The sequence below is a fragment of the Oreochromis niloticus genome, linkage group LG11 (genome assembly GCF_001858045.2).
Source record: "Oreochromis niloticus isolate F11D_XX linkage group LG11, O_niloticus_UMD_NMBU, whole genome shotgun sequence".
NCBI classification, from domain to species: domain Eukaryota; kingdom Metazoa; phylum Chordata; class Actinopteri; order Cichliformes; family Cichlidae; genus Oreochromis; species Oreochromis niloticus.
In genome coordinates this window covers 26,265,155-26,289,601 of record NC_031976.2, presented here as the reverse complement: position 1 = coordinate 26,289,601, position 24,447 = coordinate 26,265,155, and the positions used below count along the sequence as shown (strand labels likewise).

General features: G+C 39.5%; 3 protein-coding genes and 1 non-coding gene across 6 annotated transcripts; 3 read left to right on the top strand and 1 right to left on the bottom strand.

Moving 5' to 3' along the window:
* Positions 1–443: 443 nt before the first annotated feature.
* ppp1r8b (protein phosphatase 1, regulatory subunit 8b) lies at positions 444–7,800 on the top strand. 2 transcript variants are annotated; one of them, XM_003450502.5, is made up of 7 exons: positions 444–588; positions 1,074–1,134; positions 1,437–1,590; positions 3,562–3,779; positions 4,991–5,135; positions 5,422–5,486; positions 5,721–7,800. In XM_003450502.5, exons 1-7 carry the CDS (start codon positions 536–538, stop codon positions 6,072–6,074), a joined length of 1,050 nt encoding a protein of 349 aa, XP_003450550.1. In that variant the 5' UTR covers positions 444–535; the 3' UTR covers positions 6,075–7,800. The 2 variants fall into 2 exon arrangements, with proteins under 2 accessions (XP_003450550.1, XP_005455335.1); XM_005455278.4 differs by lacking the exon at positions 444–588 and adding an exon at positions 595–751.
* LOC112848293 (small Cajal body-specific RNA 1) lies at positions 1,238–1,368 on the top strand. Its single transcript, XR_003222336.1, has one exon.
* A 3,558-nt stretch (positions 7,801–11,358) lies between the features above and the next one.
* Positions 11,359–16,454, bottom strand: LOC100701569 (cytochrome P450 4B1). Its single transcript, XM_019364773.2, has 12 exons — positions 16,164–16,454; positions 15,840–15,984; positions 15,690–15,734; positions 15,474–15,601; positions 15,195–15,319; positions 14,932–15,086; positions 14,724–14,830; positions 13,533–13,723; positions 13,255–13,388; positions 12,428–12,492; positions 11,975–12,057; positions 11,359–11,622 (listed from the first exon to the last, which is right to left on the bottom strand). The coding sequence occupies exons 1-12, from the start codon at positions 16,353–16,355 to the stop codon at positions 11,445–11,447; spliced, it is 1,548 nt and encodes a 515-aa protein (XP_019220318.1). The 5' UTR covers positions 16,356–16,454; the 3' UTR covers positions 11,359–11,444.
* Positions 16,455–16,586: 132 nt separating this feature from the next.
* Positions 16,587–19,646, top strand: LOC109204219 (uncharacterized). Of its 2 annotated transcripts, XM_019364777.2 has the most exons (7): positions 17,027–17,685; positions 17,806–18,144; positions 18,256–18,534; positions 18,612–18,812; positions 18,895–19,005; positions 19,131–19,171; positions 19,280–19,646. In XM_019364777.2, the coding sequence occupies exons 1-7, from the start codon at positions 17,547–17,549 to the stop codon at positions 19,388–19,390; spliced, it is 1,221 nt and encodes a 406-aa protein (XP_019220322.1). In that variant the 5' UTR covers positions 17,027–17,546; the 3' UTR covers positions 19,391–19,646. The 2 variants fall into 2 exon arrangements, with proteins under 2 accessions (XP_025766961.1, XP_019220322.1); XM_025911176.1 differs by lacking the exons at positions 18,612–18,812; positions 18,895–19,005 and having other exon boundaries at positions 16,587–17,685.
* The last annotated feature ends 4,801 nt before the right edge of the window (positions 19,647–24,447 follow it).

Here is a 24,447-nt window from a genome sequence, read left to right as displayed (position 1 = left end):
GGCTAGATATCCTCCCACCTTGACATATCAAGGAAGGCAGGCAGCGGTTTTTAGCGTTTGACTCAACTCAGAGTTTCCAAGAACCACAAAAAGCTCTGAAGATCAGTGCTTGACACAGAGTCCGCCCACACCAGCTATTAGTACCGTTGCCCCAAATAGATACCCCCGAGGGACCCGCATTCCTATCTTCATTCAAACCACTGATCACGGAAAGGCAATATCCTTTATCTTTATCTGATTTGACTTTTTAACAGTGTTGACTTAGAAATTTGGGGAATAGGGACCCCTGCTGGTTCTTGTGGTAACACAAAGTCGGTGTTAGCTTAATCCCCCCCCACCTTATTGGTTTGAACATTCTTAGAAAATTCATGTATTATTCTTTATTACCACTTATTTTAAGTTAAAGTCGGAATAAATGAGAAAACGTCGTATGATATTCTATTTAATGTTTGGCAGTATTACAGGACTACATTTCCCAGTAATCCGAAGTGACGTTTACCCAGCATGCAGCTCTGCTTTGAGAAGCTGAGGCAAGATGGCGACTAAAATAAGCAAAGACAGTCCCCCTCCTTTTGATTGTCCATCATGGTGAGAAAATGCACGTGCTAAAGTTGTAGCCGTTAGCTTGTTATGTGATATCAGGTGCAAATGAGCAGATTAGCATTCACTTAATTATCAATGTAACTTTCTACATAGGAGAATAGCTGCTTTTCACAGTAGCTAATGTTAGCATCTAAGCAGGCTAACGCTGGTGTGTATCTACAAATGGCGTTGGCTTTTTTTCTTATTAAGACCCGTCGTTTATGTGCAGCTTTAATTCTGATCATGAAAAGAGGAAATAAATCACATGTATACGCAGGATATAATTTAATAAGTTTGTCTGTATGTAAAAGTATCAGTCTTGAGCACGTTTCTATGAGTGCAGAGGTCGAGTGACTCGTTTTTTTTGAACAAATCCTTAACTGTAGCAAGGGGAGACAATGGAGTATAGCCATGTTTTTATAATAATGATCCACTGTCCACGTATAACATTAACTTGGACAGCTTTAATGTTTAAAACTGTTTTCTCTTAGGGCAGGCAAACCGCCCCCTGGGCTCCACCTGGACGTGATGAAGGGAGACAAACTGATAGAGGTAACTGGAAGTTTGGAGATGTTACACTGGACTAACAATTTATAGTATTGCATACTTGTGAACTGCATGCAATGGTTAATAATGTTGGTAGTAGGTTACTTGAATGCACCAGATACGAGCCTGACAGTCTGCTTTGGCTGCATGGCTTCAAACGGTGCGACAGTAGCATCAGCCCTGAGTTTTAAGCTTTTCAGTGGAAGCAACACTGTGGAGTTATGGCTCAGAGGCACAGAAACGTTATTCAAGCTTCTTCTCTGGCTTGTTTTCAAGGCCAAGTCACTGACTCTTGTCTCTCCTTCTAGAAACTGATCATAGATGAAAAGAAGTACTACCTATTTGGGAGGAACCCCGACTGGTGTGACTTCACCATTGACCATCAGTCGTGCTCTCGTGTTCACGCTGCACTAGTCTACCACAAACACCTGAAAAGGGTCTTCCTCATAGACCTCAACAGCAGTAAGACACGATCTTCAGTCATACTTGTATACTCTACATCACTTTCTGAAAAAGCTAAGGGCTAAAAAGGAATAAAATTAATCTATTATGTGCAGCCATTAGTGCTCATTATCGCTCAAATAATTTGTTGAACAATAGACTGCTGGATAGACAAAAATAATCCACAACAATATTCTAATTGTTTTGATAATCAGTTAATTTTTAAAGCAATAATGCTAGGCATCAGGGTCAGATTGTAATTGGAAAACCTTATTGTTTATCTTCATCTGCACGTATCTGATAGTCCATGTGTATATAGCACTGATATATAGTGATTCAGAGTTGATGTTCAACCAAGTTATCATTTTTAAAAAAGTAATTTCTGATTTCATGGAAAACTTAAAAATAATAATGTACAGATTACATACTCAGTGATGTTGAATGCTGCACGTGCCTCGATGCGTGTAACCCAGAGGTTGCAGGTCATAAAGGAGAGAAATGAATTCTGGAGTAAGTTGGATGAAGGTTGGTAGAGAGTGTTCAAAGGAGGGAGAGGCTGGCGAATGGACCAGGCTTCAGTGGACATGTAGGTGAAAGGAACAGAGGTGATGAGGATGTTTGAGGTATGGTGTTAAGGAGAGGAATGTGGAAGGACAGTTTGTAGTAACAAAAGAATAGACATGGGTGGTGTAGGCGAACTATATCCTTTGCAGAAGGTGCAAAACAGACAGGAAACTGCAAGGTGGTGGTGAGGTGGTAGCTAAGCAGCACAGGATGGTAGTTTGTAGGATGACTTTGGAAATCTAGAAGAAGAGCAGAGTGATGGCAGAGCCAAAGATTCCATGGTGGAAGTTTATGGAGGAAGAATGCTGGTGTGGAATTTAGGGAGGAGTTGAGGAGACAGGCTCTGGGTCTTAGGATAAATTTACCAGATGACTGGGAAAATACAGCTGAAGTGCTGTGTTTGGTGCATCGTCTGGACAGAGCAAAGAGGACAAGGAGACTTTGTCATGGAATAAGACAGTACAAGAAAGTATTCAAATATTCAGTAGTCAGGGAGATGAAGGAAGTAGACAGGATTACTGGTAGGCTAGGAATACAGCACACTGAGGAGCGAGTGAGATGTAGGTAAGGCTGGAGCCTAAGGATGGAGCAGATGACATATTGATTGGCTAGGCAGCGAAAGGGAAAGAGTGGGTGGTGGCTGCTAAATGGTAAATGGCCTGTATTTGTATAGCGCTTTACTAGTCCCTAAGGACCCCCAAAACGCTTTACACATTCAGTCATCCACCCATTCACACACACATTCACACACTGGTGATGGCAAGCTACATTGTAGCCACAGCCACCCTGGGACGCACTGACAGAGGCGAGGCTGCCGGACACTGGCGCCACCGGGCCCTCTGACCACCACCAGGAGGCAGCGTGTGAAGTGTCTTGCCCAAGGACACAACGACTGAGACTGTTGGAGCCGGGGTTAGGGTTAGGATTCAAGCATTCAAAAGAAGTAGTTGTCTTGTGTAGTAGCAGTTATGAATTCTCTCTTTCTCGTTTGCTGCAAAAAATAAATAGAAACAAGATATGCCAAACTGGCAACTGAGTTTTTGCAAGAAAGTGGCACGCATTGGACCTTTTTAAAAATATTAGCAAAAACATATTAATGAAAATGATGTAATAGAGAATGGACTAAAAAGGACTAAAAATCACATTTATAAGAATAACTGGATATAAAGAAGAATTGCAGTTTGATCACACCAGTCATGCGCTTAAACGTGATAATGCAACGGTCATTGTTATATTAGTATTTAATATTACCGGGTTAGACAAGTCAGAAAAGTTACCAAATATTGACAAATTGTATTGTTTGATTCAAAGTCTTGATTTACTCTTTGACTGATTTACAGGACTATCTTGAAGTGTTGTTCTTTCATTATTACATCAGGCTTAGCTACACACATCAGTCCTAAAACTGTGCTTGATGTCACCATTTAGCGCACGGTACTTTCCTTGGACACATTCGGCTGGAGGCCCACAAGCCTCAGCAGGTTCCCATAGACTCTACAATATCTTTTGGGGCCTCAACACGGACTTACACCATCAGAGAGAAACCTCAAACCCAAGGGAGTGCTGGCACAGGGGACAGCAAGACAGGAGATGATGAGGAGCTGAAAGGACTGCTCGGGCTTCCAGAAGAAGAGACAGAACTGGAGGTACAGTTAGTTTATATTCTGAAAAATGAACTGCACGGAAAATAAATATCATGGCTGATGTGAATACCTCAAAGACACTAAATTAGGTCTGTTTAAATAGGCTAAGCTCTTTGCCATAAATTTGTAACCCCTTCACTCATAATGCAAATGATACTGCGATACTTCTTCTGACTAGAAAACTCCACATGTTACTTTTTATAATGCTGGGCTTACACTGTGCGATTTTTGGCCCATTTTGAGCCGATTTTTCAGTCGTGCGACCGTTTTGTTGATCGGCCTGAGTTTGGCCTTCATCGTGCGTCGTTCATCGTGTAGTATACGTGGGGTAATGAGAAGCGATTAACACCTCACGACCAGCTCCCGATCATCAGTCGCTTGATCGGGAGGATTTGAAATCCTCCCGACCATCGTGAGGGTGTCACCGCAGCCGTTCACGCTGTGCACGCGCAAACACATAAATGTCGGTGAAAAAGACGGAGTAGCACAGCAGTGCAGCGTGTGATCTGGACACAAGCGATGGAGGCACAACTTGTAGAACTTTGGAAAGCTCATCTGAGTGTTTTCGATGTGGCCTCACAAAATTATCACGACCAAAACAACCGTGAAAATAGTTGGATCTACACCGCTGCTCAATCACAGCTGCCTGATCAATGTTTTTCATTAGCAATTTAGCAAAGTTGATGGTGGTGGTGTGCGTGTCTGTGTGAGTGAAAGACAGAGAGGGAGAGCGAGCGACAGAATTTCCGTTATAACCTTCATGTTATGGACGCACAGTGTGAGCACTCAGGTCGCATCAGAGCATCGGGCCGTATAGTGTGAGACCCTGCATCGTGACCTACGGACTTCTAACCCCTGCGAGTCAATCGTGCAGTTTGAGCTGAAGCTGAATACACCTTTGATCTTATTTAATAATCAGGAATTCAAACTTTATTGAGGTTTGCTTCGTACATACATTTTCCAGCCTTACCACAAACCCAGTGTTGACACTGTTTAAATCTATTTTATTTATTTTTTTTGTAGATTATTTTTTGATTTATCAGCATCACATGACATGTTTGACATTGGCTTGTGCAAATGTTCAATGTTCTCCTTGACTTTATAATACTGTTTTTTTTCTATCAAGTTTGTTCCGGTATATCGTGTTGTTATGTTGGGATATTTTGACATTCATGCAGCTATTTTGCTCATATGTAATGTTTTTAACCTGCCAGAACCTGACAGAGTTCAACACAGCTCACAACAAGCGCATCTCCCTCCTGACCATTGAGGAAGGCAACCTGGAAATCCAGAGGCCCAAGAGGAAACGAAAAAATTCCAGAGTTACCTTCAGTGAAGAAGATTCCATCATTAATCCAGGTACTCAAGTTAGTTACCCAAAAACTAGTGGATTGTTATTTTATTTACAGCATGTACATGAGAAGAAAATGAGCTTTGATGATTAGATTAGTTAAGATTAAGCCAAATAAACTAAATTTGGATACTTTTCATTCCAGGCTAGAAGCACATTAATTAATGTGGGTTTGCAGTGAGGTGGCTTATGGTGTGCAGATATGTCATTGATCAAATATGTTGATTTTGAATTCTAATGAGAAGAAATGCCCCTAGCGATAATGTATACCAACTGTTCTTTAAATCTTTACAGAGGATATAGACCCCTCTGTTGGGCGCTTCAGAAATATGGTGCAGACTGCTGTCATCCCTATAAAGGTGAGTTTTGATGTCACAAACATTTAGCTGACAGGATGGTTAAAGAAATGTAATTTTAAGTTGATAAATGTGCATTTTTTGCAAAAATAAAAAGTTGTCCTGTGTAGCTCACTGGGTGGCCCCAGTATGCCCAGTGTAACACTATTTCCAGTGGTCTAGCTGTATGACTTGGAAAGGTAAACATTTATTAAGTGTATGAACTGTGAAGCTGATGCTCTGCTATCCCTGCTGTAGAAACGAAGATCAGAGGGTCAGAACACTTTGGGTTTTGATGACCTGACTTCAAAACGCATGCACGGATACAATTTTGGTGGTGGTCTCTATGGGGACTTGCCTCCCACCAGTCATGAGAACCAGCCGATGGGAGCTCCAGGAGGTGTTGCCATGCAGGGAGGGCTTCCTCTCCCTTTCCCTAACCCAGCACCAGAGGTAGACCTGGCCCCCGAGGCTCCACAGCCACCTGTCACTCTCAACCCCACACCTGTAACAGCTCCTTACCTACCGGAGACCCACAACGAGCCACGAAAAAAGAAGTATGCCAAAGAAACTTGGCCAGGCAAGAAACCCACCCCTTCACTACTCATCTAACCAGTTTCTCAAAGCTGCTGACTCTCAGGTTACCAGCAGAAACATCAGGGACTGTGACCTGGACGAGATGGAGCCATTCACTTCCATTTTTTTGTTTTGTTTTCGATTTTGTTTTGTTTTTTTCTTTTAATTTGTTGTGTACACGTTGTCATTACAAGAAGTCATCACACAAGTTCTGTTTTGGTCTGTCACAAGATATGTCTACATCTGTTAAACTGGTAGCTGATAAGTAGAAGCTTATTGATTGCAAAGAAAATTAAAATACATTTACAGGACTTAGCATCTGAGGCTCAAAGTGGCAGGTATGGTTATCTGAGTGATTCGTTACGAAGATATGGTGGGTCATCGAGTTATGTTTTTGATGAATTTGATGTAAGGTTGTATTTTTTCTACAATTTCAATATTTTTTTCACTCCTTTAGAATGTTGAAAATACTATTAAAGGAAAGCAAAATGTACTTTTCTATCAAATTTTACTGTGATGAGTCGGGAGGGTCAGAGATTGCAGATATGAACTGAATTTCTGTCAAAACACAGGGCTGATTTTTATCATGAAAACATATAATACAAGTGTATTACTCACTGCAAGCTTTTCATTCCATATATTAGACCAGCATCATGTGAGCTAAAGTGTCCTGCGTTTTTTCCAACAAGCCACTAGGTGGTGGCTTGTGCACAAAGGTCAGCATTTTCAGTGACACTGGCTTCACACTTACAGAAATCATTGTTATATATGTGGCATCACATGAAAGTGGTGCTTCAAGCTTCTAAACGTTCACATGTCGTTGATAAGCTATTTGCCCTGTCCAAACAGTATTCTGATCATATGTGTTCTTTGGCTTTTTCAAGTATATTCCTTTTAAATGGTTTGTTGCCCACTTTTCCACCACAGGTGTACTCTCACAGTTTTGTTCTGCTCGGCATTTAAGTGAACTTTTGCTAAGCACTAACAGAACACAGCTGAGTATACACTAGCACAAGAACAAATAACAGCTTAAAAGGCAAAATAAAAGGTTGGTAAAAAGAGAATTTGGATTTAGATTATTCTAAATGTCACGTAGCATGTTAGCATCTCTCACATGAAACAGTGCAGTGCAGTTTATACAACATACTACTGTTTTGAACAAATTTGAGGCATAGGTGTATCTTTCTCCACAGTAACGGTTATAAGTTCTCTGTGTCAAACATGTAATCAGCTGACTGTAACTGGTTAATAAAGACTGTGGCCAAGTTTAAGTGCACCATTAAATTGTGTTACATCTTATATAGTATAGTGGTTTGGATTTTTCTCTTTCAAATGTGGACAGAACAGACGTAGTAGTAATTGAGAGGAGAGGGTTAGTGATTTGTAGCAAAGGTTCCAAGCTGGAATCGCAGATTAAATGCTGTGGTCTCAGCGCAGCATGCATTCTGACCACAAGGCTGCCACATAACATTGTTGTTTCTTTTTGATGTGGTGCCTGGTCTGACATCGGCCAAAAAGCTAAGTCAAGTCGGGTTGAGGTTATTTCTGCATGAGGCAGCGACAGAAGATGCAATGCATTTCAGGAGTTTTCACAGGAAATTCAAGTGATCAGTTAATAGGATCTTTAAATCAGCAAAAGGTTGGCAATCTGACATCAAAAGAAAGAGGACATTTCATTTTTATACAACCTGTGCTGGTGACTTTTTGTCCTTGTGGATGTGTGGATTTTGTAATATGACTGTAAATAAAAGAGTACTTTTGACTCATGAGCCTTTCTGGCCCTTCTTGATACTTTCACTCATTGTGCAGAAGGGGATTATAGCGTGTCTTCGTGACACTTCTGCACACACTTTAATGACTCTTGTTGTGAAATTGCTCCAGCACCTGGCCTGTCTAACAGCAGAGATAGGCAGTGAAACTGAAGTTGGGACTTAAGTGCAGCGGTCTTGCCCCCCATATTCACTTCTATCTCTGCCTACCTAAAGTGAGATGGTGAATCAGATTTCTGGTTTGCAGAAGCATGTACGCATGCTGTCTAACAGGCCTGCAGGAGACTGGTGCACAAAAGGTGTAAATAAAAACAGAAACCTTTTCACTTGAACTAAATGATAAGTGTGCTCTGCTCGTTGCTAGAATAGCATAATTCTCTGGCTTCATGATGTGTTTTTGACACTTAAGGGAAGCCATTGCTTAATTTCTCACCTTTCTGACATAATAGATTATATAAAATTGCTTTGTTTCCAGCTTCTGCGGGATCTGTTAAGAATCCTGTTGCAGATAGACTTTAACAAATTCTGAGACTGCTTCACTTCAAATGTTGTCTTATAGGTGTTTGCTTAAAAACTTATCATATGGTTGTGTCAACTTAACTGTGGAAAGATCTCCTGAAGCTCCCATTTAGTTATTAATTTGCACTTTTCTGACCTGCATTCAGTAACTGATGAAATGTGAAACTACTCCCTCCTAACTTTGAAACTGTTGTGGTTTACAGTATCTTTGACTTAAGCAGTCTCGGCTATTGGTTACTGATTACCGACCAGTCATGTCTTTCTGAATGTGTTGGTAATGTACACCACCAGGCACCAAATATGTTTTATATTCTAGAGTAGCCTCCCTTTGCTTTGTTGACAGTGCTGCAAACCCTTGCTCTTCTCTCAGGATCTTTAAAACAGCATTAAATCAACATGTTTTCACTTCACAGGGTTTTTTCAGGGTTCATTTGTGGAATTTCTTGTCTTCTTAATGGGGTTGGGACCATCAGTTGTGTTGCGCAGAAGAGGAGACTGTGTGAATCCGGCCTTTATGATCAAATGGCTACTAAGAAACCACAGCTAAGGAAAAGCAACAAGCAGAACAGATTTGTTTGGGCCAAGGAACACAAGGAATGGACATTAAACCAGTTTAAATCTGTACTTTGCCAAGTTTGAGATCTTTGGTTCCACCCACCGTGTCTTTGTGTGACACAGAAAAAGTGAACGGATGGTCTCTACATGCATGGTTCCCACCATGAAGCATGGATGAGGAGGTGTGATGGTGTTGGGGGTGTTTTCCCAATGACACTGTTGAGAATTTATTCAAAACTGAAGTCACACTAAACCAGCATGGCTACCACAGGATCCTGCAGCGACATGCCATCCCATCCGGTTTGAGTTTAGTTGGACCGTCATTTATTTTACAACAGGACAATGACCCCAAACACACCTCCAGGCTGTGTAAGGGCTAATTGATCAAAAAAGTAGAGTGATGGAGTGCTGCGCCAGATGGCCTGGCCTCTACAGCCACCTGACATAAACCCAATCGAGATAGTTTGGGATTAGATGGACCACAGAGTGAAGGCAAAAGGTCAACAAGTGCTCAGCATCTCTGGGAACTCCTTCAACACTGTTGGAAAACCATTTCAGGTGATGACCTGATGAAGCTCAGTGAGAGAATGCCAGGAGTCTGCAAATGAGTAATCAAAGCAAACGGTGACTATTTTATGGAATATAAAATATAAAACCTTTTGAGTTATTTCACACTTTTTTGTTTACTACATAAATCCTTGGTTTCATTCATAGTTTTGATGCCTTCAGTGAAAATCTAAAAAACACATGAAAATAAAGAAAAACCATGAAATGACAATGTGTGTCCAAACTTTTGACTGGTAGTGTATGAGCCCTCACGGGGAACAATAATCATTTTCAACCTTTTTTTTTTCCCAGTCTGCTTCCAAGACCTGTCACTCCGATGAAACTGCGCTCACTAAAGCTGCAAATGCTGGATATCAGCGTGTTTTTGACAGCATATGCAGCACAGAGACCAGTGTACATTAACTCTTGGTAGCTAAAAACTGCTGTGGAATAACCTTTGTGTTTGTTCGACTGCTTTGACGCTCCCTCTTCTCTTCCTCTCAGGTCTCTATGTTCTGGATCATCAACCATCCTGGGACCTCTCTCTCCCCCTTGCCTGTCAGTTACTGATGTTCGGATCTGGAGCTTTGTCCTCCAGCTTCTCTTATCTCCCTCTCTCCTCTGTATTTATGCTGTCCTTTTTTGTGTCCCTTCTCTAGGTTTGTTTACACGTCGAGGCAACTGAATGTTGTTTTGTGTATTTTTTCCAGGTTGGATGTCGACGAGGTCATGGAGGGGGGGCTTGAACAAGGCGCCAGTGTTAACTGATGTTCTTTAAACATGTTGTTTAATTGCATTTGCTATCTAATTATGTCATCTTGGTTGTCCGCACTGTAAAAATGCAGTAACACAATTGTGAACACAATAAAAGCTCTGTAGTAGATGGTGTCAGGGATATGCTGACAACAAAGGCCGCACCATCTACCTAAGATCATTTGTTTAGTCGAACTATTCAGTGGCCCCTCGTGCCCTGTGAGTGGCAGCCCTGCCCCCAAGAGGATAGAAATGTCTCATCACTGGATTAATATGACCACTCAGAACAACCTTGTATTGATTTTTGGTAACCTTCCCCTCTTAAAGGACAAGTGGACTCAAAGATATCAGTCAGAGGTAAAGGTTTTGTCATTTTTCTTACATTTAATTAACCATATGCAGCACTCCAGTGTCAATTTGCCTTGATATCAAAAACTGAGATTTCAGATTTACAATAAGCTGTATATATGAGGATACACTCTAAATGCAATGCAAGTAGTTTGATATATTGTCCACATTTTTAGCATCAACTTTACAGTCTGCCTCTGTAAAATAAGGCTATATTCCAGAGATAAACTTTGATCACATATCTGTGAATTGCCTTCATCCTGACTTGATAAGACTTCATATAAATGCACAAACACAGATAAATGTTCTTCATTACAGGTCAAAGGGACCTCTTCTGTAAACAATAGAAGTAATATTGAAATATCAGCTCAATTAACCCTTTTTGTTTGGGTTGAACCTGACTACTAAAATACAGTGAAGAACTTTTTTTAGATCATTTTTCTTATCATATTTTGATGGAATCTGAGTGCTAATTTAATTTATAGCATATTAATTTACAGCATAGCACAAGTCCTCTTCCTCTATCTCAAAATGGCCACAGTTGCTTGGTGTTTAAAATAGAAATATTAAGTGATGTGTAAAAATGTGACAGAAGTTGTAATTACTAGAATTTTATCTACAGCCTTACACTGCAAATGATGTAAGTGCAATGCCATTTACTACAAATCTGTGGCATTACAGTAAATGTACTACTCCTAAAAAACAAATTCTATTACTTTCTGCACAAGCGTCTCCTTTAGTGTTTTAGTATAAAAAGCAGATTTTTTTTCATTTCTCCCAAAACATAAACTGCACGACAGAGTTAAATTAAATTATATGTAAAAGCTCAGTTACATAGTAGAAGTATTTCAAATCAACGTAAATTATTTACTTTCTAAATACAGTAATTTTGAGCAGTTCTTGCAGTTAGTGCACTTTAGCTCTCTGCGTCTAAAGGTTTGATCTTGATGTGGATGCCATTGAGTGAGCGGAGAACCAGTCGGGGGATGATCTTGGGTTTCATAGTGGGCTCCGCTATGAGCTGGTATCGCTTCAGTGTCAGAGCTGTCACCACTTTCATCTCATTCATAGCAAAGTTCTGACCAATGCAGTTTCTGAGGGAGGAAAATATTAAATGTAAGAAATATACAAGGCAATATTCAAAAGAACTGAAAAATGATGAAACTAATTTGATCCTTCTGAGATTAGGACATGCAGAAAGTGGACAGGAGGGATGAGTATAGTATGTTATTTTTTAACATTCAGGGCCAGAGGTACTTGTATTTTAAATGGGATCAATCTTAGATTACAGTGAGTTCACCCTTTTCCCTACTTGCTCTAGCCCATCATAAAGCCAGTTTTTATTGTGTTGATGTAAATGGGTTCAGTGCTAAGTTACACATTGACATACTTGAGACTGCTGCAAGCGGTCTCTATACAGTGATATAGTTTCAGGTGAGGACAAACCTTGGCCCAGCTGAGAAGGGCACAAAAGCATGAGGGGATCTCTTGGCAATGTTCTCTGGTAGGAAACGCAGAGGGTCGAAGACCTAATGTAATACAGGACAAAGAAAGAGAGCAGTGTTATGTGTATTACTTGTTTTCTGAACCTTATCACCCTTATCACTTGTGCAGAGAAAACTGCATTCTGACACACATAATATAGTAAGTCATTAAACCAGCTTGAATCTGTCCTGAGGTCCACTTTGGCACCAGGGACCTACCCATCTCAGCAAATACAGCACTAGTAATTCGTTTAATGCACCGGTTTCATGATTGCTTCTTCAGTTATTTGACATATTGTATGCAGCCTTATGAGCAGAGTGCTGACAAACTTCACAATTTTATTTCATCATAGATTCTATTGATGATGTATTCCATGTGGTAAGTTGTGCTGGGAATAAAATTGTCTTTACTCACATTAGGGTTTTCCCAGACAGATGCATTCCTGTGAATTCCATACACACTTATTCCAACAACAGAACCTACAAATTTGAAAGAAATGTGTACTTGGCTTATTATTATTAAAAGATTATTAGGTGTGTGTAGCTGATCATTATCTTACAAACAAAACAAATACACATACACAACAAAACATACACCATATGGAAAAATGCACTGTGACGCACATCCTAATCCAAATGCAGGTGTTTTAAGTCCAGTTGGCACAGAAACATAAAATCAAGCAGCTAGCCATGCAGCGTGATGAAGTGTAAGTGGTATTATTGCAAATTAGAAGTGTTTAAGAACTACAGCAACTCAGCCATGAAGTGCCACACCATGCAAACATGCAGAGTGCATAAAAATCTCCAACGCTCTGCTGACTCAGTAACTGCAGAGCTCCAAACCTCCTCTGGCATCAACATCAGCACAAAAACTGTGTGCCTGGAGCTTCGTGGCTCATGGGTTCCCATGGCTGAGCAGCTCCTGTAAACATAATGTGTAGGTGGCGGCGTACTTTATGCCCACGTTTAAGAGATTTATACTAGTTGACAGAAAAGATACTGTATGTGACAGTACAATCAAATAATACCAATGTAACCTTGTAGAATAATAAAGTAATAAGTACTAAGTCAATATAGGTCCTTTATGGAAATGTAAAGAAATGTAATTTATGTATGTAAAGAAAAACAAAGTCGGTTAAGAGTTTGTGTTTACCATGTAGCAATAATGTTTCCAAAAACATTATTATGTGAAGACATTTAATGTTTACTCTTTGATAATAACAAGAGAGTAAAATCACTGACCTGCAGGCACAGTTCTCCCATCACAAAAGGTTACAGTTTTGGTGGTTTTTCTGGCAATTCCTGGTACAGGGGGGTAAAGGCGGAGAGCTTCTTTTATGCACATGGTAGTGTATGGGATTTTACTGAGATCCTCCCTTAAAATGAGACAGACATGCAGTGTTAGTGAAGTCAACTAATAAGAAAGTTATCTTGTTTGTATGTCTCCTAATAAAGTTTTGGTACCACAGAATGGCACCAACTTGTTTCCCTATTGCAATGTTGTCCTTTCATAAGCCTACCACTCCATGGTTTCCTTGTCATGCAGGGCCTCCATTATCTCCTTCCTGCAAATCTTCTGATGTTCTGGGTTGCAGGCCAGACAGTAGAGGATGAAAGACAGGCCACTGGCTGTGGTGTCATGGCCCTCAAACATGAAGGTGTCCACTTCTGCCCGCATATCTTCATCTGACAGACCCTGCTGGTTCTCATCCTGGCGGTGAAATAAAGGATATTTACAGTTGATAAAAGACAGAATGGACTGCACTATACTCTAACTGGGCTTCTCAATAAAAGTGCTTTGTTACTTTTACTGTTCAGGCTCATTATATTACTGCATCACCCGACTTCAACTCAGCTTTAGCTGGATAACATGCATCTTTATACAGATACCTTTATAAAATTGGGAATTTATTCAGTAGCCAAGTATCAAGGTCCGCTGTTCTTCTTAAGCCATATATAACACTAATTGTTTTTTTTAAGCAAACACCTGCCATGCAGTTAATTATTGATTTTAATTTTTCCTGCCAAGGACAACAATTTGCTATGATATACTCATAAAGGGAGGATTCTTTATATTCCTTCATTATCGGTTGATTATATTAATATTATACAATTATTATGCAATAATTTATTCATGTGATATAAATTTTGCAATTCACGGGATTTTCAGTTAAAATACATTTAGTCAAATAAAAATAGGATCATTTTATGTGTTTTAATGTGTTTTAAACTTTGTTGAAATGAAGAGTGAGTCACAGCATGAACCTATTTTTTTAACATCTCATGAAAGCTAAGAGAATAAACATGGCAGCTAAGACAACCCTTAAAATCTGCAGTTTAGAGAAGTTTTTGGGAAAAAAAACTGGACAAAACACTAATCAGTGTTGATCGGTCTCTACACAAAAGAGATTTTATATTTAGGTTGCTGCTCACGATGGTGAAAAGGCTGATCATCGTCTTTGTGTCAGAGGGCATTAATATGCAGCTTGGTAACAGCATGCATCTTTGTTTATTTGCTGCATGCATATGCTATTTCAGCTGTATGCCAATACTTCAGATATGTGACATGATCTCAAGTTGGCACTTGTCTTATTTTCTGTATGACCTTTATGCAGGAAAACCCCAGTTTGTCACTTGCCTATACATTAAGCAAATCCTACAATGTGAAATGTGTTGAACTAAGAGGCTGAAACTGATGACACATAACATACTCTTGCAAAGAGAAGGATGTCCAGAAAGTCCAAATATCTCTTTGCCTGTATTTGTCCAAGCTCCTTCTCTTCTCTTAGTGCTTCTCGCCTCTTTCTTATAACTTCCTCTTCAGAAAAGAATATAAAATATAAGAATTTTGATCTGACACTATAATGTGAGGCTCACTGACATTTTGCAACGGTTCAGATGAATCAAAGCAAAGCTTACCTGTATGACTGAGAGCCACCTGACGTGCTTTTCTATATCTGAAACCATGTGGGCTAAGGTGGAAAATGAGGTCGCTGTGGTACGGAAACATTCTGAGCCGAAGGTTAATTAGAAAACTGAGGTCATACACTGCTTTGATGTATGCATTTGTTCCACTGAAATGACAAAGGAGGCAAACATTAAATGCAGATTTACAACAACAAAAGACTCAACATAAAACTGACACTGTAAATGACTCTTTAACAAGATTCATCTGGGCTCACCCCTCTGTCTGACAGTTGCTGTAGCAGCTGAAGGCACACTTCATAATGCTGTCCAGTGTCATGAGGCTCACGTGTTTAAACAATTCAAAAGGCTCATTTGTGCTTGCATAACTTTCCCACTTATCCTGCCAACAATGAGAGAACAGATGTGATCTCTCTGCAGGATACAGACACTGCTCCTGCTTTACTTCTCTAACATTTACTGGCACGTGTTGTACAACACATCATGACTCTGACTTTTTATTTATCAATTTTGCAACTAAATTGTCTTTAACGTACCAGCATCGTCTGAGCAGACTCTGACATCAATTTTACGTATGGTTTCAAAACATCATAATGGAAACCTGGCGTTAAGAGCCTTCTGTGACGGAACCACTTCTGACCTTCTGACACCAACAACCCATTTCCTGAAGAACATGTGCACGAGTGAGGAAAGCAGCAAAGCAAACAACTCTGCACTTGAAATGCTGTAAGAGGGAGACAAATGAGCCTTACCAATCCAACCCTCAATAAACCGGTAGGCAAAATCATCTTTTGGCTCTGCAAGGAAACAAAACAAATAAAAACGGCGTTAGGGACTTTTAACTTTACTACACTTTTATAAATGTGCATCAGCACAGCAACAACGCAAAACATTTCTCACACCTGATGATGTCAGGATAGTTTTTGCATAATCTGGATGCTGAATATTGATGATACTGACAAAGGGGCCAAACCACATTGGGAAAACATATGAGTACTCCTGTCCCCATTTCACTACTTTGTCCATATCTGTCCCATCTTGTTTAAACTGAAAGAGAAAAAGTACAACTGAAAGACATCACAGCAGGCAGACTTTACACGTGTAAATCGGGTTGTTTGTCAACTATGTGTCTCTGTTTGCAGGACGGTGTTCTCCAACATGGTGTGGTCAGTTTTACTGGACGGTTACATATGTTACAGCTGCTGCGAGTGTGTTGAGACAGTTACCTCGAGAACATGTCCAAACAGCCAGTGTGGCGGCGGCCCCCCAAAAGCTTGGAAGTTTCGCAGTGCTTCCCTTCTTTTCGCAAGTAGAATTGTTAATTTATACACCACGACAAAAAGACAGAGCACAGCAAAGACGTAATGCATGTGAGGCCAGCCCAGCTGAAACTCCGCGAAAGCTTTAGTTAGTTTCATCTCGCAGGTGCAAGTGTCTTCCGCCTCCCCCTGCAGGAAAACCTCCTCAACACAGCACAAAAGGTGATCTGAGCTCACCTTTGTAAGTGCCGGAGGTAAAGCGAGGTTTTCAGTGGTGTCTCCGGTAGGCGGGGAATCTGACACTCAATAAAACGATGACTTGATGTCCTGACGGAAATGTCGGCGTTTTGAGCGCAGCAACGTCAACAGCAACATCGTTAACGCGGTAAATGAGAATTGGGATGATGAAGATGCTAATATGGGAAATTTAGAGTATGAAATTAAAAAGTAGATTATGAAGAAATGTGCGGTTAAGAAAAATATTTATAAATTCTATCAAAAATAACTTTGTTTGTTAACCGAAAGAATTTGTGCTCATGTAAAGTGAACATCACACGCAAAAATGTAGGTTTTCCTTTTGGCTATTCTGTTTGCCTGTCAAACACTTGTTTCTTCGTATAGTTACTAAATACTTTGAGTTTATTTTAAGAATTATGAACACACTCAAATCTATTTAATTGACTTTGTGATTAAAAAACCTAACAAGCGAGGAAATCCTTGATAACGCATCTAACTTTACATTTTAAATAGAATCTGCACAGATTATATTAATGTAATTTTTTTGTAATTTGAATCAATAATCCACAGTACATGTCATACGTAATTGCCCAACCCTGACTGTGCTCTATGACAAATTAAGAAACTTTAAAGTATTCAGCCCAGCACTTTTGGAGCGTTTATGATATTCATTAGAATTTAATCTCATTAATAAAAGTGTAATTGTGTCAGTTGTTGCCCTTGGTTACAGTTGGTTACAAGTGCTTTTTTTGCACATGAAGTCCAAACTCCAGTGAGTTTAACCGTACAATAAACTTTACAAACAGCTCAATCACAGTTTTGGTTCAACCCCCACAAACATTATCTCAGCATAAAATGTGAGCACATATTTGGCATCTATATAATAAAAAAGAAACTGGTTTGCTATGCACATTTTGTGTCTTAACACTCATACTAAATGTAAGAAGTAAATCATATGCCAGACCACATCAGAAAAACAGTGTGGGTGACAACCTTGCTAAATTTCCTCTGTACTGGCTGTTGGACCACTTCCGATGTCTCAGGCTCATTTAAGCTGTTAAGATCAATCTAAAACCTTTTGCTGAGAGGATGAGTTTGTGATCTGTGTTTTTTATGAGCAGTAATGGTAAAGCCAGGATGCTTCATGTTGGGTTTTATTTCTGCGGGGACAGGAATTTCTCCAATATGAAACAGAAAGGCTTCATTTTCACTTTTTTACTTGTTTGGAACTTCTCTATTTTCTCAGGAAACAGTGAGTAGCGAATCAAATCATTACTTAGCTAAATTCATTATTCAAATTTCTTAATTAAATACAATGTATTTAAAATACAATTTATGAGCTGACTGTTGAATGTTTTATATTTTTTTCAAGTGACTGTTAATATAAATCAGCAACGTGATATTTTGCCAGTCGCAACACAACTTAATTTTTCGCTGGGATGTCGAGCTGTGATACCGTATCAGGATTGCAGCCATCATTTAGACTCTTTCAAATGGCTTTACAAGAAGGACCAAAGTAGTACGCAGGTTCAGTTGTTCTTCCAAGATAAGAATGGAGTGCAATATCATCAAATGTCCAATCCCAAATTGAAAATTGGATCCAACCGTTCCTTGGTCATCAGTTCTTTTACTGAGGATGATGAAGGTGTGTACTGGTGTGAAACTTGCCAAGAAACATGCCAAAAGTCCACTGACATCATAGTGAAGAAAGGTTTGTCCTGCTGTCATATTTTTTTCTGCTAAGGCAGAATCTTCCTGTGATTATGTGATTTTTAAATTTCCCAAAGATTATTTTCACAATCCTTTACCTCTCTTTTTTTAGAGACATGGAAAGAAGTCAATAAGACAGTTTACACTGTTGCCGGCAGCAGTTTTCAGCACACATGTTCAAGTAAACTTGATAAAATGAAATGGAGTTTTGAAGCAACGACTGCTCTCGGGAAATCAGAACTAAGAGCAACAACAGAGAATTTGACTTTCAACAAGTCTATATATATTGGAAATGTCAGAAAAGAAAATGCTGGGAAATACACCTGCTGGATGAGTAACTGTGTCGGACACAGTATTAAGCTAGTCACTATCAATTTGTGTGTAGTTACAGGTGAGAAACTAACACACAAACATCATTGTTTCATAGTAGAAGATAACCTGATGTAACCTTTTGATCTTTACTTACAGTATATGACAGTAAGGATTCATCTGCATCTTGTGCTGTGACGTGCGGCATGAAATCCAATAATCCAAACAGAACTTCAACTACATCTGTGCATGTACATTCACACGGGTCCCTAAAGTGCAATATAGATTCAGTGTTTGATGGATACACTACAGTTACTATGAGTCCCACATTTAGCACAAACGCATTTAGCACAACAACAGGTGGGTGTTTAGCCATATGCTGTTTGTGAACCTTTTACACCTGAATCAAAGAAATATTAATATTTAGTTTTTGGTTCCACAGGTTTTGAAAAAGAGCCTGAAGACTGGATCCCACTTATTTGTGGTATATCAGTATCATGTGTCATTTTAATGGCACTTATCATTTTTTGCTTCAAATCAAGATTACATTCAGGTAGGCTATGCAGCTGCGCCTTACTTCCACTTCCTGTGTATTTTATTGTTTTTTTTTAAAAATGGTTTGCTTGAAAAATTTTCCCCCATGATTCTGAATATGCTTCTGCTTCTGTCTCACCAAAGCATTTCCTGTTCAAAATTGTTGCTGTGGCTTGAATAGCAGGGTAAGTATCTGTGCTGACATTGAGGTGTAACCTAAAACTCTCATGCAGAAATGAAGTGTGTGCGTGTTGCTTTGTCTGGATAATGAAATGTATTGCTTTTTACTGCAGGTGGAAGAGGAGTCTTCAGTGGTTTATTCATCAATTATCATCAGGACACCTGGCAAAAGAATTAATCACATGACCTCTAGTGATTGTGTTTATTGTGAAATAAAAGTATAGAGAAAAAAAAGTCCAGGATAAATGAGGTCACTTTTATTTATATAGAACATTTTAAAACAATATGGATTGGTCCAAAGTGCTTTTCAGTTGACTGTTAAAATAGGTAAGGTCATTAAAGGGCACTGTTTAGAATTATACTTTCCATCCTTGCTGTCATTTGATTTAGTAACTAATTCCTCAAATTACTTAAATTGTAACTTCACCCACATGTTGCTCAAGGGAAAATCTGAAACCATGAGTCTCTTTTTCCAACAAAGGAATGATTTCTAATCGAATCTTTAACTGAACTTTTACCTAATTCTCTGAAAGCAGGGCAGGTGTTTTAAAGTACATGGATCGAGATAATTTTAATGAGAAGCTTTGAGTGTGATACAGATGTTATGTAACAACATTTTTTTTGTTGTTGTTGCTCAGTACAGAGGTGAGGTCCATTCATGAACTGCATGAAAGCACAGTTTCTGGTTACCTTGCAGATCAAGTTAAGATAAAACAAATGTAGGTAAAGAAGTAAAGTTGATCTCAAAATGTTACAGCAATTAAATGCTGCTTTCACAAAGAGAAACGTTATCAGGTACATTAATTTACTTGAGCTCAGCAATTAAAACAAATTTACAAATTTACAAACAATTTATATTTTTTTGTTAAAAGAAAAAAACACTTATTACACTAAATTTATTTTACAGCTGTATTTTGCTTTGCAGTTTTAGGTTTTACATAATCACCATATAAAATATGACCCCAGTAAAACAGCATCTAAGCAAAAGGTTGCATGAAGAAGGCTGTTAAAAGTGTTAAAACCGCAGCAGTGCTGCGTCTGCAGTGTTAATCACTAATGAGCATCAGTGATAGTAAAACAATAACACCCTGCAGATAAAAGGTTATAGTATGATTATTACTGTGAGAAATATGTGAGTTCATACTGTGAGGACATTTTGGTGAGGATAGTCACTGAAAATAATATTTTGGATCCTTTTATTTGTTAAAGTGTTTTATTCAAAGTAAAGTATACAAAAAGTGAAAACAACAGAAAAATATTCTTAAGAAATAAAGCAAAACTCACTAAATGTGTTGTTTAAAAAAGCAACAGACAATAAAGAAAATAGGAAATGTTTTAAGTTTTGGTGTTTAGTCAAAGATGGAAACACAAAGAGGAGGCTGTGGTGAAAATGACTGTGAGTCAAATGTGTTGTACTGTACTGTTTTACTTATATTTGACCTATGTCACTAATACCACCCACATCATAAAAACAAAAACACCAACACAGAAACTAATAAATACAAACTTAACATTTAACAATTAAAAACCAAACTGAAATCAGAAAATACACCCTGAAAACTAAAATAGCACCAAAATCAAAGGTGGAAAATCCTAAACTAAAACAGTAATGGCAGTATTAATAGCAGTCATCGCGGAATAGCCTAAATTGAAAACAATGTGAGTACTTAACCCACTTTTTTTTATACACCACAACACCAACCAACAGAGACAGACAGGACATGACACACAGGACAAACCACTACATCACGATCTGTCATTGGTGGCAGTGTGCACAGCTCTAAGGAAAACAAACCCAAATAAGGCAGCTGGCCCAATTAACTAAGGAAAACAAACCCAAATAAGGCAGCTGGCCCAAATAATATCCCCAGGCATGCACTCAGGGTCTACTCATCAGAGCTGGATGGTGCATTCATAGACATATACAATCTGCCTATGCTTTGAGTCCATTACCAGTGTGCCCCTCTCCAAGAAACATCCTGGTAGTGGATTTAAACGACCATCATCCTTTTGGACTCACACAACCATGATGAAGTATTTAGAAAGGATCAAAAAGACTGTCCTGGCTACCTTGGACTCTTTACTTTATGCATATGTATATAACACCACAGTACATCAGTCTACTGGTGAGTCACCATTTGCTCTGATGTTTGGCTGAGATCCCCAGCTACCTGTTGACTTTTTGTTGGGTAGGATTCAGGAGCCTGTGGCTGGTAGCACCCAAGAAGGTCAGTTGGTTTACCTTAAGGAGGTTGGGCTGTGAGGCCGTCATAAAATTTAGGATGTTTGGAGTTCAGTGGTGTATAAAGTGCCAAAGGCCCCAGACCAAAATGGATCAGTTTACACTGTTACTCTGTCAGATAACCTTGGTCACGTGAAACATGTCCACCGTTCACTACTAAAGAATAAGGTGGAATATGTGTCCCCCCCAGTGCTCCAATCCAGCTATTAGAAACTGTCCCTGTTGAAGAACCTATGCAAGTGGTGAGTGGTTTTTATTGGTTTCTGAACCCAAGCAATTGCCAACAAAGACAGGAGACCCCTACCCCCTGCATACCAGGTGAGCCAAAACCCTCAACATCCTCTGTGGTGCAGGTCTGCACCGATCAGCTGCCAGTTACGGCTGGTGTTCAAAATAATATTGCTCCTTTACATAGGATTACTCGTGCTAATGCTGGGACGGCATCATCTGCCCCAGGCAGTAGGAAGTAGAACAATAGGGGCTGTGAACTCCCAGGCACCTGTGCCTAATACATCTACCCTGTTTAGACCTCGGCAGTGAGTGTCAATCGTCGGGACGACGATTAAAACCCCAGGGGTAGATTGTAGTAGGATGTTGGTTCATACATGGTGTCTGTGAACGCAGCATGAAGATTCACTCCTCCCTTTGCTGTTAATCAGATGTTGGTTATGAGGAACATCCGTGGTCTACTCTTGAGCTCTGGCAACTTGCACTCATTTCTGTTCAAGGTGGCAAAGCTCACAGGCTGTTAAGTATTACAGACTGGACTCATTTCCCCTGTCAATTGCTGAATTTGTGTAACTGTTAAAGGGTAGTAAGTGGGATCCTCATGGGTTATCTACAATTTGATGTTTAGTAGGGGGGACCCTGGATGACTGTTTTCCCTGTTTTGTTAAAGGGCCTACACACTGCTGCTGTCTTGTTCTAGCCTTGTTGTTTTACTATTGTTTATCAAAAATCAAATCAAATCAAAATGTATTTATATAGCACATATTAAAAACAACAAAGTTGACCATAGTGCTTCACAGTCAGTAAAAGCATATAGACTGCCATTGACTGGTTCCTTGTTTTATGGTATTTTACATACCAAGAAATGGGTAAATTGCACCATTCAGATTGCAGAGAGGTTTGCAGTGAGACTACACGGGTGAGTAATTGGTGGCACTCCCCCGTGTAGGTTGCCTCCCCAAGTGGGCGGTCACCACCATTGTATTTTTACTTTATTAACTAACTAGGCCAGCACTGTGTCAGCGAACTTTGTCATTTTAACTAATGTTAATTAATAAAGTGTTTTAAAGAACAAGGTAGCAGGGCTGTATTGCCAGCACTGTTACCTAAAAAGTTCTTTTTTTTTTCTCCGCTCTACGCTTTAAGTAGTTTTGTCCTCCCTTCTGCTTGTTAATAATGAGCCTGTGGGCTTTTGTAACTGGTACAACATTTGCACTAGTTACTGTAATCTCTCCTGGGGTGTAACTTTCTCCCCGGGTGGTGTTATCAACACCATTTAGTCACCTCTACCGGTTTTCTGCCTTCACGCCACCACACATGCATACAGAATCAGTCCACTAAAAGGTAACACATCTGTGAAAATGCTGTGAAATGACTGAAGCTGCATTTAATACTGTCAGACTCTCTGAGAAGCTGCTGTTACTCAGACTCACACCCTTTCTCTGTAACTGAGCTCTGAACTTCCTGTAAGATAGACCCCACTCAGTCAGAGTTGAAAACCAGACGTCAAACATCAGAACTGTGAGCGTTGGTATTACTCAGGGGCACATGTTGAGTACACTGCCACATGCTGTCTTCACATGTGAGTGTGTAAACCCCCTGATCAATACCAGAATTATAACATTTGCATATGTGATTGGGCTGATTACTGGTAGGGACGGGGTAGAGAAGGGAAGTGATAGGACTGGTGGCCTGGTGTCAGGAAAATAATCTTGCCCTAAAAGTAGAGAAGGGCAAGAAGATCATTACTTATCTGAGGAACTCCAATATACATCAGTGACACAGAGGTAGAGAGGCTGAAAGCCTTAAATTCATCAGGACACACATCTAACAGTTTCTGAAAGGTGCTGACTCTCAGGTTACCAGCAGAAACATCAGGGACTGTGACCTGGACGAGATGGAGCCATTCACTTCCATTTTTTTTGTTTTCTATTTTGTTTTTGTTTGTTCTTTTACTTTGTTGTGTTCTCGATGTCATCACACAAGTTCTGTTTTGGTCTGTCACAAGATATGTCTACATCTGTTAAACTGGTAGCTGATAATTAGAAGCTTATTGATTGCAGAGGATTAAACTACATTTACAGGACTTTGCATCTGAGGCTCAAAGTGGCAGGTATGGTTATCTGAGTGATTCCTTACAAAGATATGGTGGGTCATCGAGTTATGTTTTTGACAAATTTGATGTAAGGTTGTATTTTTTCTAGAATTTCAATATTTTTTTCACTCCTTTAGAATGTTGAAAATACTATTAAAGGAAAGCAAAACGTACTTTTCTGTCAAAACACAGGGCTGATTTTTATCATGAAAACATATAATACAAGTGTATTACTCACTGCAAGCTTTTCATTCCATATGTTAGACCAGCATCATATCAACTAAAGTGTCCTGCGTTTTTTCCAACAAGCCACTAGGTGGTGGCTTGTGCACAAAGGTCAGCATTTTCAGTGACACTGGCGACACACTTACAGAAATCATCGTTATATATGTGGCATCACATGAAAGTGGAGCTTCAAGCTTCTAAACGTTCACATCTCGCTGATAAGCTGTTTGCCCTGTCCAAACAGTATTCTGATCATATGTGTTCTTTGGTTTTTTAAAGTATATTCCTTTAAATGGTTTGTTACCCACTTTTCCACCACAGGTGTACTCTCACAGTTTTGTTCTGCTCGGCATTTAAGTGAACTTTTGTGGCCAAGAAGTTTGTGGCTAAATTGGCCAAGTTTAGGTGGACCATTAAATTCTGTTACATCTTATATAGTATAGTGGTTTGGATTTTTCTCTTTCAAATGTGGACAGAACAGACGTAGTAGT

Bases quoted from the DNA above. Each gene is read 5' to 3' on its own strand.
- ppp1r8b (XM_003450502.5), top strand. From the start codon at position 536: ATGGCGACTAAAATAAGCAAAGACAGTCCCCCTCCTTTTGATTGTCCA. The intron at 1,135-1,436 runs GTAACTGGAAGT...CTCTCCTTCTAG, and splicing joins AGGGAGACAAACTGATAGAG to AAACTGATCATAGATGAAAA. The intron at 5,136-5,421 runs GTACTCAAGTTA...AAATCTTTACAG, and splicing joins AGATTCCATCATTAATCCAG to AGGATATAGACCCCTCTGTT.
- LOC100701569 (XM_019364773.2), bottom strand. From the start codon at position 16,355: ATGAAACTAACTAAAGCTTTCGCGGAGTTTCAGCTGGGCTGGCCTCAC. The intron at 13,389-13,532 runs GTAGGCTTATGA...TCTCATTTTAAG, and splicing joins GACAAGGAAACCATGGAGTG to GGAGGATCTCAGTAAAATCC. The intron at 11,623-11,974 runs GTTTGTCCTCAC...TTCCTCCCTCAG, and splicing joins CCCTTCTCAGCTGGGCCAAG to AAACTGCATTGGTCAGAACT.
- LOC109204219 (XM_019364777.2), top strand. From the start codon at position 17,547: ATGAGCAGTAATGGTAAAGCCAGGATGCTTCATGTTGGGTTTTATTTC. The intron at 18,535-18,611 runs GTGAGAAACTAA...CTTTACTTACAG, and splicing joins CAATTTGTGTGTAGTTACAG to TATATGACAGTAAGGATTCA. The intron at 19,006-19,130 runs GTAGGCTATGCA...GTCTCACCAAAG, and splicing joins CAAATCAAGATTACATTCAG to CATTTCCTGTTCAAAATTGT.